The sequence below is a fragment of the Malaclemys terrapin genome, chromosome 5 (genome assembly GCF_027887155.1).
Source record: "Malaclemys terrapin pileata isolate rMalTer1 chromosome 5, rMalTer1.hap1, whole genome shotgun sequence".
In the NCBI taxonomy this organism is placed as follows: Eukaryota; Metazoa; Chordata; order Testudines; family Emydidae; genus Malaclemys; species Malaclemys terrapin.
Window position 1 is genome coordinate 78,914,733 of NC_071509.1, and position 16,342 is coordinate 78,931,074.

The window sequence follows — 16,342 nt, forward strand, 5'->3', positions numbered from 1 at the left end:
TTGACTGTGCAAAATATGTTTTCAGAGAGCAAAAAAATAAGTATGTTTTATAATCATTTACTCATTGAGTAAAGGTTATTCATGCTTATTAATATTTTTAAAGACATGGTCCCTGTCCCAAAGAGCTTACAACACAAATTAAGTATCTATACATGATGGAACAGGTGAAGGTAACAATCAATAGGAAGGGAATGGAGTGAAAGTCACATGGTGCTGAAACTGAATACAGAGCTTGTATAGTAGACAAATATTTGTATAAGTTAAATATACAAAGATACTGAGAGATTCAAGGCTGACCGGGGAAGGGAGAGAAAAATAAAGCAAAATATAAACCCATCACCAAAGGGGAAAAAAACAGCAGCAACAGCAATTTCTTTGACAATCCCAGATGAATAATAAGAAAACAACGCTGATTGCTAGCCTTAGTCAGCCCTTATGTGTCCTCGTCTTAACAAGGACAGAGTAGACAGGGATTCATAATATACTAAAAATGGCACAGCCCAGGAGAGAGCCAGCAAACAATCAAACTACAAGGACAGGATACAACTGTCAAGCATGCTCACTCAATGTGAAAGGGACACATGATCGCATTTAGCCGTGCACACACTTGATATGGAATTGACATAAGCAAGCACTCAAAGAACTGAAAATTTTGCAAAAATGTTTTGTTGAAATACCAATTTTTTGAAAAGCGTGACCACTTTAGTAATCTCACTGAAAACCAAATATTTTTCACAAGTGTTATTACAAAGACTGTCAAATTTTCCACCTGTTCTAGTGAGAGCTCAGTATAAGAAAAAAATATCCAAGAATACTCCTAAACTGCTGACTGACTTGATCAATTGTGGTTAGAGAAAATTGCACTGATGCTGCAAACTCCTTCCTATGCCAAAGTATGACTTTTGTCTTATTTAAGTTTAGTCTTCAACCAGCTGTTCTTCATCCATGAGCTCATCTCAGCTAGCTTGGTCACAGTGGTGTTATTGTGTGCTATGAAGGATAGATGGTCCTAAACTTTGCTGTCAGGCAGCCCAGGGAATGGAGGATATTTCAGGCTGAAAGGAGCAGAGACGGAGACAGTTCACATGGTCCCTCTTGTAGCAGGATCTCTCAACTGCAAGAATCAGAGTCCCCTTGTGGAGAAGAGGGGTGAAAGACAGACTTCCAGTTAGGAAAAACAGGCCACTCCAATGTGGGAAAGGATGTGCCAATGTGCCTGCTGCTGTTCTGTGTAGAAGGAAGTCCCTGCCCTGCACAGCTCCTGACTAGCTAGATCCTCATGGGGAAGGGGCAGGAGAGAGGGATGGCCTGACAGGATATGGGGAGGGGTGAGAGTACTCAATAGAAAGAGCTGAGGACTTGCAGCATCACCAGGGGGTCTTAATATCAACAAATATTCACATAGGATCAGCAATAGAAAACAGTAGAAAAAACTTACTGCCCCATCCCTGCTGGAATGTGTTAGGATGTGAGCAGGGAGCCTAGAGTCAAGGAGCCCTATGCCTGACCCTGGTCAAAGGGGCAGCTAGCTACCCAAGTTCTTTCTGAGGGCTGGGCTCAGTGACAGGACCTCCATTTTTCTGTGCAGAGGACATTGTTGACATTGCGAGAAAAATAACACTACTTATCTGTGCATTAGCTGTTGTTCTTTGAGATGTGTTGTGCACATGTACATTCCAATGTGAACGTGTGTGCGCCCACTGGACTCAAGGAAGAGCCTTTTGCCAGCAGTATCACTAGGTGGTGCATGGGCCCCTGGTCTCCTCATACTCTCAGTTGTAGCCCTAGTAAATGTTGAAACTGTAGTTCGTAGTAAAGAACAAAACTGTCAAACACATAGATGAACATAGTTTTTGTAAAGGGAAATCACTCCTCACCAATCTACTACAATCCTTCGAGGGAGTCAGCAAGCATGTGGATAAGAGTCACTGTAGCAGGGTGGACACCCACTCCTACCCTGAAGGGTTTGGAACAGCCCTGGGAAAAGGCTGGGGCAGGGAAGGCTGAGCTGATTCGGGGGAAGTGGCTGCAACTGGGGCCACGCCCCAAACAGACTCAGCTGACCCTATAAAGAGTCTGGGAGCCAGGAGCTCAGCAGTCTCTCTCTGCCTTCAGAGAGAGAAGGGCCTGGCTGTAGGGAGCAGAGACAGAGTACCTGGGTGGAGCAGGGCTGGGGAAAGGCTGAGGAGCTGGGGAGCTCTAGCTTGGAAAGCCCCAGGCTGCAGCCTAGCATTAGGCTAAGGGGTACTGGGGGTTGCAGAGGGCAACCCAGGTGTAGGCCAAGGCAGCAGGTCCAAACCCAACCCTGCCAGTGATGAGTGGCGGTTACTGCAGTCTTCCCCGGGCGTGGGACTAGATGGTGACTGGCAGTAGCCTTATTCTGAGGCGAGGTGGGATTAGAGAGTGGGGATTCCCCTGGGTGGGGAGACCCAGTGTGTGGGGGTATTGACAGGGGGCAGCACCCAGAGCAAGGGGCACCGGGGTCCCGGGAGGGACACGGGCCCAGTAGAAGCAGCAAGGTGGATCACTGGCCTGCAGAGGGCGCTCCAGAGGCTGGTGAGCTAATTCCCTGGACGACCAGCAGGAGGCGCTGCAGGGGTGAGTCCGACCTTCTTATAGTCACCCAGTGGATCTAGTGTACTTAGATTTTCAGAAAGCCTTTGACAAGGTCTCTCACCAAAGGTTCTTTAGCAAAGTAAGCTGCCATGGGATAAGAGGGAAGGTTCTCTCATGGATTGGTAACTGATTAAAAGATAGGAAACAAAGGGTAGAAATAAATGGTCAATTTTCAGAATGGAGAGAAGTAAATAGTGGTGTGCCCCAGGGGTTTGTACTGGCACCAGTCCTATTCAACATAATCAAATGATCTGGAAAAAGGGATAAGCAGTAAGGTGGCAAAATTTGCAGATAATACAAAACTACTCAAGATAGTTAATTCCCAAGAAGACTGCAAAGAGCTACAAAAGGATCTCACAAAACTGGGTGATGGGGCAACAAAATGGCAGATGAAATTCAATGTTGATAAATAAAAAGTAATACACACTGGAAAACATAATCCCAACGATATGTAAAATGATGGGGTCTAAATTAGCTGTTACCACTCAAGAAAGATCTTGGAGTCATTGTGGATAGTTCTCTGACAACATCCATCCAATGTGCAGCAGTAGTCAAAAAAGTGAACAGAATGTTGGGAATCATTAAGAAAGGGATAGATAATAAGACAGAAAATACCATATTGCCTCCATATAAATCCATGGTACGCTCACACTTTGAATATTGTGTCCAGATGTGGTCTCTCCATCTCAAAAAAGATATATTGGAATAGGAAATGGCTCAGCAAAGGGCAACAAAAATTATTAGGGTTATGGAACAGGTTCCATATGAGGAGAGATTAATAAAACCAGGACTTTTAAGCTTGAAATAGAGATGACTAAGGGAAGATATGATAGAGATCTATAAAATCATGACTGTTGTGGAGAAAGTAAATAAGGAAGTGTTATTTACTCCCTCTCATAACACAGGAACTAGCGGTCACCAAATGAAATCAATAGGCAGCAGGTTTAAAACAAACAAAAGGAAGTATTTCTTCACACAACACACAGCCAACCTGTGGAACTCCTTGCCAGAGGATGTTGTGAAAGCCAAGACCATAACAGAGTTCAAAAAAGAACTAGATAAGTTTATGGAGGATAGGTCCATCAATGGCATCCCTAGCCTCTGTTTGCCAGAAGCTGGGAATAAGTGACAGGGGATGGATCACTTGATGATTATCTGTTCTGTTCATTCCCTCTGGGGCACCTGGAATTGGCTACCACTGGAAGACAGGATACTGGGCTTGATGGACTTTTGGTCTGACCCAGTATGGCTATTCTCATGTTATTTCACTCAAATGCCATTTTGTTGATGATCACACTTATAGTAACATTAAGACACACATTCTTTTTCCAAAGCAGGCTACACAGAAACTCCTCTCTTTCTTTATGGGATTGAAGTGACTGCTAATAAAACTGTAGATTCAATTATAACCATACAAAGAAGCCAAATAATTAGACTACTGATAAATAGCAAGCATCTTAGGCCCAACCAATTATCAACCCATGTGGCCAAAGAGGTGGGCTATTAAGCGCATTTGATACTTAGAGTCTAACAGATAAGAAAAAAACAAGAAGACTCAGTCAATGGAACACCTTAAAAGCCACAGATCCAGCTGACATCAGTTCTGGAGCCAAGAAAATCCGAGAAACGGGGACTGGGTGTGGTGTTTTATACCGTACTTCAGGGGTAGTCAACAGGCAGACTGACAGACACTTTTGAATAGACACTGAAATCTTTTTATTTACTTATCATTTTAGTTTTTTATTTTCTTCTTCTCCTCTGGAGTCTGGACCTATACTATAACTTGACCAAGAAATTTGGACCTTGACACACACAAAAATGTGACCATCCGCCCTACTTTATGTAAATGTCCAGATGTATATCCATATACATACCATGTCTGGTAGTTAAAAACTTGGGCAGGATGGATATGGAGAGACATGGGATTGGAAGGGCTATTGGTATCACCCTGCAAGAAGTAACTAGATTGCTGGAAACCAGGGTGAGACATTATCCTTATGGGCAAGCTATTGGTGTCAGAGTTCTAAGCCATACCAGAAGAGCATTAAGACATCATAGGTTACAGGGCAGATGGTAACAGAACCTCTCACTGGTCTAGATGATCCCCAAAATGTCACAGTCGTGTAGTCATTACAAGAGTTGCACCTCAATATCAGCGAACTGAAGTTCACACTCCAAGCAATGGCCTAACAGACCCTAACAGAGTCAAAAGTGAGGGAGCAAAGTAAAAGCTTACAGTTTATCATTTTCTTTTGTTTATTTTAGGTTAAGGGAAATAGAGCAAGGAATGGGGAAAATGAGCCAATTAGTCTTTGGACACATCGGATAAAAAATACAGCTTGGGAGCTTATAACAGAAATATGGTTTACCCCAAAAGAGAAAATCAGCAAAGGATCTGAGTATTATAAGCATGAAGAGGGTACAGGAGATGTCCCTGGGTTGGGACACCAGCCACACCTTCATCCCCTGCAGGAGAGGGCCGCTCAGGTACTGCTGGCCACACTGCAGTGCCACAGAGACAAGGAGGCGCATGAGCACCAAGTGCAGTTGGCAGAGCTAAGGAAGGGAATGAGCAGGCAGAGGAGCAGGCCCGCCAGCAACAGATGGAAGAGAAGGCACTTGAGCTCAAACTACTGGAGCAACAGAAATGTGTCCCCCAGTGCATGGGTAATCCTGCCCAGAACTCAACCAGCTGAGACAGACTTTGCCCAACTTTTAAAGACTCAGACTATACGGAAGAAAATTTAACTGCTTTGAAAAAAAAAATATACCAGGTCAACGGCATCCCGAAAGACAAACGAATGTCTATACTGGTTCCCAAAATCTTGGGGAAAGCTTTCCAAGTCTTTATTGGCATGGACAAGGGAGAAGTTATGAACTGGGATAATATAAAGAAGCTGTGTTGCTAAGGTTTCAAATTACTCCAGAATCATACTCCTTAAAGTTTAGCAACTTACCAAAGCATGACAATATCAATCATAAGGAGTTTATGTATAAAATGCATGATTATATGAGAAAATGGGTAAAAGGTAACATGGTAGAAGGGGATTATGGGAAATTGATTTATTTGCCCAAGAACACTTCTTCAATGCTTTTTCAGATGGAATCTGAGCAGCCATATGGGAAGTCTCCTGAAACAGTACAGGTAGTAACTCAAGCTGCTGATTTGCATGTGCAGGCCAAATGGGTATTGAAAGAAAGCCATGAAGGGAAGGGCAAAGGCCTGGAGTAAAAGGGGTGTGTGTGTGTCCCAGATTTGTTCCCAAGAGGAAGGAGGGGAAGGTGAGAAGAACTACACCCCAAGTAGGCATGCTCTAAGTCACCCCAGTTACAAGCCTCCAGCCCAGGACAAGGCCCCAAGAAAACAGTGTGTGTGTTGAGCACATAAGGAGACAATGCCCCAAACTCAAGCCCCGTCCTGCCCAGGTTAACCCAGCTATGGTGAGCTCAGGAGACACAGTTATCTGAGGAGGTGTTAGTAAACTTCATACGGTCTGAACCCATGGAGACAGACAAGATGTTCATCAAAGATGCCAAGATTAATGGTAGGATATGCCAGGTATGGTGAGATACTGCTGTGCAGAATTCACTGGTTAAAAGGGAGATGGTCAAAGAGCTTGACATGCTCCCTGGGGAAAAATGTAAGGCTTTTTGCTTTGAGAACTTTTGAAATCACAGCATCCTTAGCCCACGTACAGCTGGAGTGGGAGGGGGTGAAATATGATTTCAAAGTGGAAATTTGGGACAGTATTTTTGGTTGGAAATTATATAATGTGTCTAATGTTATTAATGTGGTAACTGGCAGTGAGAAAGCATGCACTCCAAAAACTCCATTGACTATCCCAGGGGATGAAGAGACAGAGGGAATGGGGAAGGACACTTTTGCCTGCGTAGCAGGGCATGGACACATTCCCAGGAACCGGGGAGTAGGTGTCACCTCCTACTACATCAGCCCTCCTAATCAGCCAGAGGCAAGCAGACTTTGTTAAAGAGCAGGACTCACACCGTTCCCTAGGGAGCATTACGGAAGCAGTTTGTAGCAATACCCCTATAATGGATAATAGGGGAAGGGGTGTAGAGTAGAATATTTAGGAAGCCCCAGAGGTAAGAACAAGGGCTGCTGGGAATCCCACAAACAGCTCCTAGTGCCTAAAAAGCACAGAGCAGCATTACTACATTTAGCCCATTCGCTGGATACCTAAAAGTAGAGGAGACATTTGAAATTCTTCAGAAAATTTTTTATTGACCAAGTATAATCCTAGAAGTAAAGAAATACTATAAGCCCTGTGACTTGTGTCAGGAGCAGAAGGACTATAAGTGTCTGCAAAGCCCCATTGCAACAGTTAAGAACTCAGGGAGAACTGCTGTGGGGAGACTAGGGACTGGAAGGGTTGTTGGTGTCACCTTGCAAAATGAAGGTAGGTTGATGGAAACCGGGATGAGACCTTAGGCTTGTGGGCAGGCTATTGGTGTCAAGGATCTGAGCCACAGCAGCAGAGCATTAAAGCACCCAAGGTTACAGGGCAGATGATGACAGAACCCCTCATTGGTCTGGGTGATCTTCAAAATGTCACAGAGAACATCCTCCATGACTGAGCATTCATGCTGATCTATGAAAACCCTTTTGAGGGAATCTGCAAGTGTGTTTCTCACTCCCAGAAGGTGACCAGCCTTCAGGAAAACATTGTGAATTGGTGATGAATGCATAAAATCTATAAGAGGACAGTTTGCCTAGAGTTGGGGCAATCTTGCACCTTCCTGCTTGTTCAGGTAAAACATGGCAGTGGTGTTGTTTGTAAGAACTTGTATCACCTGGTTCTCCAATGGTGGACAGACATCTTGTAGGCCCAACAAATAGCTCAGAGCTCTAACATTTATGTGGAGCAAAACTTCCTGGGATGACCAAAGAGCTTGTGTCTGGAGTTGGCAGAGATGGGCTCCCCAACCCTTGGTAGATGTATCTGTTACCAGAGTCAGTCAGTTCTGGGAACAAGACAAACACCTTTGCACACATTGCGGGGACTGAAGCACACATTGTGGGGACTCGTGATGTACACAGATCTGCATGCCCAGAGGGTGCCCGGAAGGACGATATACTGAATGAAGCTCAGCCAGCAAACAGCAAAGGTGAAGTCTGGTATGTGGAGCTACGTACATACACAAGGCCATGTGGCCCGGAACCTGAAGGCAAGCGCACACTGTTGTCACTGGGTAGGACTTGAGGCTTTCAGAAAAGAAGACTATAAATCGATAGATTCTGGTACAAGTACCCATGAAGTAGTAGCAGGAGTGTTGTAAGCAAGACATGAGAAGTAATTCTTCCGTGCTGATTAGGTCTCAACCGGAGTATTGTGTTCAGTGCTGGGAAAGATATGGACAAATTAGAGAAAGTCCAGCAAGAGCAACAAAACTGACTAAAGGACTTGAAACATGACCTATGAGGGAAGATTGGAAAAAAAAATGGGTTTGTTTAGTCTGTAGGAGAAAAGACTGAGGGGGGTCATAATCAGTGTTCCTGCTAATTTTTTCCATCCACGTGCAGAATGAATTTTGTTATGTGCACCATATCGAGGTAATGTGCAGATGTGCACCACCAGTAGAAACCAAAAACCTAGATATAATATGTATTTTTAAAAAGTTACCATAGGGATAATTACAGCCAGGACAGGTTAGGCATTTTAGAACTCATTACTCAAGGAATTAAATTTGAGCGTAAGAGAGAAATAAAAATTATGAAATGCATAGACCAGTCAAAAAACAAAAACAACACACTTTGAAAGAAGTATTAAGTAACACCACCACCACCACAAGTATGTGTTAGGAGGGGAGTGTGAAAGGCAGAGTGTGCATGTGTGTGACAGAGACAGAGATGTACATTGCCCCTTTAAGTACGCTGACCCCACTTTAAGTACACTGCCCTTTCAAGTAGATCAGCAAGTTCAGACAGCAGCAGCAGGAGCTGCCAAGAAGCTCCCTCCACCCTGAGCCCTGTCACGTCCTTCCCCCACTGGCTCTGTAGAGATGGGGAATGGGTTGGGGGAGGGGGGACACCCTGACATCAGCACCCCTCCCTCACACTCTGCACAGCAAGCATGAGGCTCCTGGGAGCAACTCCAAGGCAGAGGATGGGAGCAGCATAGGGCAGTGTGGGGAGGGACACCTGAATTGCACGACACTTAGCCTCCTGGGCAGCCGCCCAGCTGCACAGCTTACAGGGAACTTAGGGCATGATAACAGTTTTCAAGTACATAAAACGTTGTTACAAGGAGGAAGGAGAAAAATTGTTCTCTAACATTTGAAGATGGGACAAGAAGCAGTGGGCTTAAATTGCACCAAGAGTGGTTCAACTTGAACATTAGAAAAAACTTCCTGTTAGGGTAGTTAAACATTGGAATAAATTGCCTAGAGAGATTGTGGACTCTCCATCATCGGAGATTTTTAAGAGGTTAGACAAACACTTGTCAGGAATGGGTCTAGATAGTAGTTAGTCCTGCCATGAATGCAGGGTACTGGACTAGATGACCTCTCAGGGTCCTGTCCAGTCCTACACGTCTATGATTCAATAAGTAACAGTCTCCTGAGAAAGGTTCCTGAAAAGAGATAGGGAAGTTGGATTGGGAAAATGGAGGGCGGTAAATTTGATAATATATCCTCCTTTACTGTATTGAACACTTCTCTTGTCTGATGCGATGCTTTCCAAGCACAGTGAAAAAGGAAGAGGTGTGATCCAAAAAGAAAAGATATAGTATATTCTCAACCAATAAATCAAAATGATTACTTGAAGGATGCAGCTGTCTGGTGAGAAGGGCTTCCCACTGATGAAAACTACTGGCAATGCCAAGGTCTTGACCTTTTCTTAGATGCATATTGCGACCTCTGTTGGAAAGAGGGTCTGGGGTCAGGCTGCAGCCTAAATTGTTTTCTCTTTGTAACTGGAATACAGACTCCTAACAAATGAAGTGTAGCATGGGATTCCTTGAGTATGAACATACAGTTGTCTGTTTCAGAGAAAACAATTTATACCTTCAAAAGGTAAAGCCTCTGTTGTGTTGTAAAGCTCCCTTGCAATACCAGAAGACTGTAGCCAGAAAGAACACAGCATGGAGATTGCAGTGGCTGTGCAACACAAGGTCACATCAGAGCATTTATTGATGCCTGACGGGATGTCTGAACTGTAAGAGGAACCAAGAAAACCAAACTAAAAATAGTTCCTTATATTCCTCTGGCAACTTGTCAGAAAATTTAGAAATTACAGAGAAATTAATAAAATTATATTTTAAAGAGAGCCTGACAATTAGCGACACATTTGAAGTGTGGCATTGGACTAAACATTTTGGCCATATAAATCCAGCCTTTTAAATTCTTATCCTTGGGAGTTGTCATAGCAAGGGATCAACAGGACTGCTCATTAGAAGCTGTGACAAGCAAAGAACCAGGAACTGGATGGGTAAAAAAATAGAAAAAAAAACCTTGCTCAGATACTTGGTACCTGTGATGGGTTCGGTCACAGAGACCCCCTTGGGACTGTCACCTGATGTGCTGAAATTACCTCTGAGCCCGTTTTCCCTGCCAGCTTGGGACTCCAGAACCCTGCCGTGTTGAGCCAGACAAGCTAGCCTGCTGCAACAGACTCAGGGTCTGGGCCATGCCCCCAAAGCTGCATACTTTAACCAAAACTGCTCAGAGAGTTACCTCTCCAGCACCCAGACACCCAGTTCCCAATGGGATCCAAACCCCATATAAATCCATTTTACTCTGTATAAAGCTTACAAAGGATAAACTCATAAATTGTCCGCCTGCTAGAACACAGATAGAGAGATATGCACAGCTGTTTGCTCCTCCAGGCATTAATCACTTACTCTGGGTTCATTAATAAACAAAAGTATAAAAAGGAAGATTTAAGTGGTTTCAAGTAATAACAGACCAAACAAAGTAAGTCACCAAGCAAAATGAAGCAAAAACACACAAGTCTAAGCCTAATACATTAAGAAACTGATTACAGGTAATATCTTGTCCTCAGGGATGTTCCAATAAGCTTCTTTCACAGACTAGATTCCTTCCTAGTCTGGGCCCAATTCTTTCCCCTGGTACAGTCCTTGTTAGTTCCAGTAGACATCTCAGGTGGTAAACAGGGGCTCTCATATGACTGGCTACCCCTTTTGTCCTGCTCCACCCTCTTTTATATCTTTGGCACCAGATGGTAACCTTTTTTCTTTCTGGGTCCCCACCCTTCCTTTTACATGAAAAAGTACCAGATTTAAGATGGATTTCATTATCAGGTGATATGGGCTGGCCTACATGTACACAGGAAGGTTTGCAAGTAAACAGCCATTTACAATTCATTGATTCTGAAGCACCCTTAATGGCTTCCACTTAATATGTCTACATCAGTAATACAAGTTTATATCTTATCCTCTTAACTTCAGACATAGAAATAATACATGCAAACAAATAGGATGAACACACTCAGTAGATTATAAGCTTTGTAATGATACCTTACAAGAGACCTTTTGCATAAAGCATATTCCAGATGCATCATATTCACATTCATAAGCATATTTTCATAAAGCATATGGAGTGTAACATCACAGTACCATCATTTGACCATAGTAGGTATAGAGAGGCTGGAGTCCACCAGAGTATTTTTGTTGGCTCCCGTAAGCCTTCATTGACAGGACACACAACTCTTCCTGGGGCAGGAGTATGTAAATATCTCAGTGTGTGGATTTTTTCTATAAACTACCTCATTATTGTAGACCATTATTCATACTTCTAGGAACTAAATGAACTGTCAGACGCTACCACAGTGACCATCATAGACAAAGCAATGAAGCATTTCAGCCAAAAGAGCTGCCCTTGTATCTACAAAAGTGCCCCTTACTCTCATGCAAAGCCCTGGAACACAATTCTTTGGGCTTGGCAGCACTAGCTCCTCTTCCAAGCTCAGAGGTGCACTTCTCCTTAAGGTGTTTGCTCAACTAAAGCTCACGAACTTCATGTGTTTGCTGGAGAAAGGAGCGGCAAATGCTGCACTTTGCTGATCGTGCCCCACGCCCACCCAGACAGTCATGGATCATTGCTCATAGAGAAGGATCAAGGGCAAGAGAGACAATTCTTGAATGTCAGGGCTCTGTGACTCCCACGTGGGGAAAAAACTAAGCTATACTATATAAAACTAACTATGCTAAATGTTAAAACTATTTACAGGCTGGTAAGAAAGAAGCTGGACCTAGAGGATTCCAACTCGGACCATGTGGCAGCAAGAAGGAACTGGCGAGGTGTCAGCCTGGACCGTCTCTTATGCCCCTGATCTGGAGCAAGAGGAGGGCAACAGCACATGGGAGGGGCCAGTGGACGTTGCTTGCTAAGCATCTCCAGACTCAGGCACCTGCATATCCACATGGGAAACACACACAGGGACCAACACTCGAAGAAGATTTATTATTTGTACTGCAGTAGCCCCTGGGGGTCCCAAATCAAAATTGGGGCCCCACTGTGCTAGGCACTGTACAAACATACACCAGATATTCCCTGCCTCAAAGAGCTTACAATCTAAGATTTTTTCTCTCTAGTGAAATATGGTTTATCTTGCCACTTCAACCCACGCTCTGTGCAAACAAACATACCACAGAGTACATTCAGCTTATTAGCTTGCCTTTATAAGAACTCACTGTACATCACAGCTTCTGATTCTGTTGGAACCAATTGATTTCTTGAATGCTATAACCAAAAACAATCCCTAATGAACTCAGCAACAGTTGCAGGTCAAATTTACATACCTATTACTCTTTTTTGATGGTTTCTTCTTAATGGTTGTTCTAGAGCTACCGAATAGAAGAAAGGGAAGGCATAAAGTAGAGGGCAGTGGATCTGTGTAATACAGCAGTATGACAAACATGGAGCAAAATGACTTACTTGCAAGTGAATCACACACATCACCACACCAACTGGGGGAAAATCACTGTCAATCAAAAAAATCTGTCATGATTAGTATTCCCTGAGAAATATTTATGAAGTACTGAATGTAAAACAAATGTTTATTCCATTTCTGTTAATGTCATAAGAAAAGTTATTACTGTGACAGCCCTGATCTGGCTTGTTGAAATTCACCCAGAGGCATGAGGCACAGATTAACATGGATTAGTTACTGCAAAAAACAACAAAAATACCACCTCCCCCCAATATCCAATCCTACTTAAAATTTACCGGGCCTTGAAGTGGCACATATTCCAGAGATGAAAAGTAATTGCAATGATCACTTGACTCTTACATGTCCAGTGTTCTTTTATGAAAACTGGTACTATACATATTATTTGAGCTTGAGTGTGGGGTGTTTTTTAGGGTCATATTATGAAGGGTTATAGCAAAAATCCAAACAAACCATTTTTTGCTCTTTTCTCTAAAGCAGTGACTTTCATTTGGAAATAATACTTGCCCCCCTCCCCCCCCGCTTTTTTTTTTAAATACAAGCCAAATATAACTAATGGATAGGCTAAGAAAAGATGTTTTAAACCAGTCTCCTATATCCAATTACAAGTAGCTAGAGTTCAAACACCCACAAAAGAACAAACACTTGTGACATTATATAGATTACAGCATCTGGCTTTTGTTAAAAGGGACACTCTCAGGTACTTTTCATTACATGCAATAGTTTCAGGTGTCTAAGTAGGTAAAACATCTTTCCATACTTCTCCCCACCCCAAATTTTGTAAATATGGATTCATTGCCCCTGAGTCTTATTGAGTCCTAAGCCAACACGACCCTCCTTATTTACCTTGCTTGTCTGTTTATTAACAGCAACGATGTCAGCACAATCCTTGCTGTTCTAATGCCGCTGCTGGCCATTTTGGATTAGTAATGGACATATTAATTTATTGGCAACAACACAGTGGGTTTAAAAAAATCTTCACTTCAATTTTGTGCCTGTTCCTTGATAGTATTCCTTTAATATTCATGTACAGTGAAGTAAATTATTTTCAAAATTGAATTTGCTCAAATACGATGAACCCGTAAAATGTGTAAGAATCAATATGGACTGCATTCATGTTATATTTATTTATTTTTCAGCTTCATACAAATCAGATGTAGAAGCATAAACATAGTACATTTCTACCATTTTCAACAAAAATATAACCAATATGTACAATTATTGTATTAAAAATACAAAAGGGATACAGACTCCACCAATGTCTTTCTAAAAGACATACAGGTACAAGTAGTATCAAAAGTATGAGGAAATCACCAGTTAATTGTACATTCTGCACTTGACATCACAGAGTGAACTGAGATTAGCAGTCCTATGGTCTACAATTACTTAATGCTTATATAATATTTGTGCAACTTGTGATAGAGCTAGGTTTCTGACTTTCTATATGCACATGAGGTCCATAGCCTATATAATAAAACTGGCAAATAATGCATATTACATGTAAAATTACAAATTCATAATTGACAATGTGATATATAAGCAAATAGACAAAAGCCATGATTACAGGAGAGAGAATAATTAAATAAAGCACTGACATTGTTTGATACAGTGAAAAAACACTGCAATTTGATCTTTAAAGTTGAAGCTATTTACGTTTATCTACTGATCAATATGATCAGCTGAGTTCAATGGAAAAAAATCCAAGACCAGCAGTTCCTCACATTTGAGTACTACTCGGATTGGCAGCCTTCACTTTTCCGGAGTCTGTGCAAAAACAACACAAAAATAGAGGGGAAGGATCATTTCAGTCATTATAGGGTTAATAGCAGCTGTGAGCAGGTGGTTGCTACACATTGGCCTTTTCTACACATGCAGTGTTCCAGAAAGCCATTAACAGTTGTGACTATTTCTGCATTGCAAAGGCTCGCATGTCTAAATGTGTTTTTTCATAATTTAAAGGCTTGTTTATTCCCTAATGCCAAGTCAACAGAGAGAGATTATTCGATCAGAAATAACAGCTGACATTAGCTGTGACATCCCAAATTGCCTTCACTGCAATGTTATCAAGTTAATTTTTCTCTTAAAATAACTAACCTTCTAACAATAGTAAGACAAAAATATAATTTAAAGGTGGGGTTTACCATCTGTCTCATTTGAATAGGACTTTTTTTTTTTTTTTTTTTTTTTAAACTATGCCATCCTGTATTCCACAAGGCACAGGTATACAAATTGTATGGTACAAACTATACAAGTTGTCCTGTTTTCCTCCATTAGATAGTTGCAAGCACTTAGTTCTGCATTGATGCTAGACCCATTTCAAAATACTATCCTATGATTTACAAACTTTTTAAGACTCCAGGGTGGGGCACTTTAAGAGTGGAGCTAGGTGGTCAATGAAAGGCTGTATCCTAAAACCCTTCCTGCCTTCCATTCTGCCCTGCTCAGCCATATCAGTTTTGTTTTTAGGAGCCCAGGCTGGCAACCCTACTAAAAAGTATGAAATAATACTGTAATTATTATGCAGGTGTAACATTTGCTTTCTGAACACAACAACATACAGCACTGTAACAAATGCATTGTAAACAAGCAAACAAGCATTGTATACTTGAAGGATTTCAATGTGTTTTTCTCTTTGTACGTTAAAGGCTCAATGTCGTTTGACAACTAGCGTATCTCATTATCCCAATGAGATGAAGTGTTAGGATTGTGATTAAAATCTAAAAGGAAGATTTCAAAACCCTTCCAGGCATTGGGAAATGCAGCCAGAGTTAATCATCTTGATGTGATGATCTTGAAATTTGGAATGATACTGTGTGATGTGGCAGACAGCGACAGTGGTAGCTTGGAGATTGCTGCACTGTGCATTTCAAGCAACACAGTTTGAAAAGTGCCAGGGCGATTTCTTCACAGTATTTCACATGCAAGGAGAAAGGGGGGAGGAACGGGGGAGAAGAAGCCCCATGCTGCTTTAAGGCAGGGAAGGCGGCAAATAGGTCTACCATCCTTTAATTATAGTTCCAAGGCTCCTATACTAGGGACGTCTTCTTGTGCTCTCCTTTAAGGTGGCTCACTCTGGATCCAGAAAAGCCCCAATTCTTAGACGGCAGAGACTTGTTCATCTTCTGCAAACAATAGGATGGGGGGAAAATAAATTTTAATCAGTTTAAAACTAGATTGTTATTGAATGAAATAAATTTGCTGTGTTCACACATATTCCATTCCTCTGTAAAAATTAAGCATATATTTATTTGCTACAGGTAATTATTTTTCCCTCCCTTTCCCCTTAAGGTAAAATAATCTCAAAATCATAAATTCAGAGCATGCTTTGTTATTTTAAATGAAGCAAGCCAGTTTTAACTATAGAATCATCAAGAGTGTATTTCTTTAGAAGTGTATTTCCAAAGAAAATAAGACATAGAAGCACCGTAACTGGGTGGGCTTTGCTTTCCCTCTTCCTGGAGGACACAACGTTCAACCAGAGACTACTAAATCTCTAATAGCTTAGTGAGGTATCTTGTGGTTGGCCCTAGTTGTAGTTGTCCACAAACCACTTCATTTTCAAATGCGTTTATTTAAATTAAAACTTCTGAGGCTGAAATGGCTTATAACAAGTGTTCACTGGTGGAAATGTCAAAACGTCTGTGGGCAAATTCATAAATCTCTCAGTCACATGAACATTTGTAAAAAAAAATTAATGAAGCTTGAAATATTTCCTTGGTATCCTCAGCTGCACAGGTCAACTGAATAAAGACTGCACAAAACTTCTAACAACATTTTTGAAATAAATTGGACTCTCTG

The 16,342-nt window shown here is 42.0% G+C and overlaps 1 protein-coding gene across 9 annotated transcripts in view; it reads right to left on the reverse strand.

Annotated features, from left to right (window-relative positions):
• Positions 1-13,656: 13,656 nt before the first annotated feature.
• The window catches only part of RAPGEF2 (Rap guanine nucleotide exchange factor 2), a 335,598-nt gene continuing 332,912 nt past the window's right edge, over positions 13,657-16,342 (reverse strand). For all 9 annotated transcript variants that reach the window (XM_054030402.1, XM_054030403.1, XM_054030406.1 and 6 more), the window contains one exon: positions 13,657-15,666. In XM_054030402.1, the coding sequence (XP_053886377.1) occupies positions 15,641-15,666 (26 nt within the window). In that variant the 3' untranslated portion in view covers positions 13,657-15,640. The remainder of the gene's footprint in view (positions 15,667-16,342) is intronic.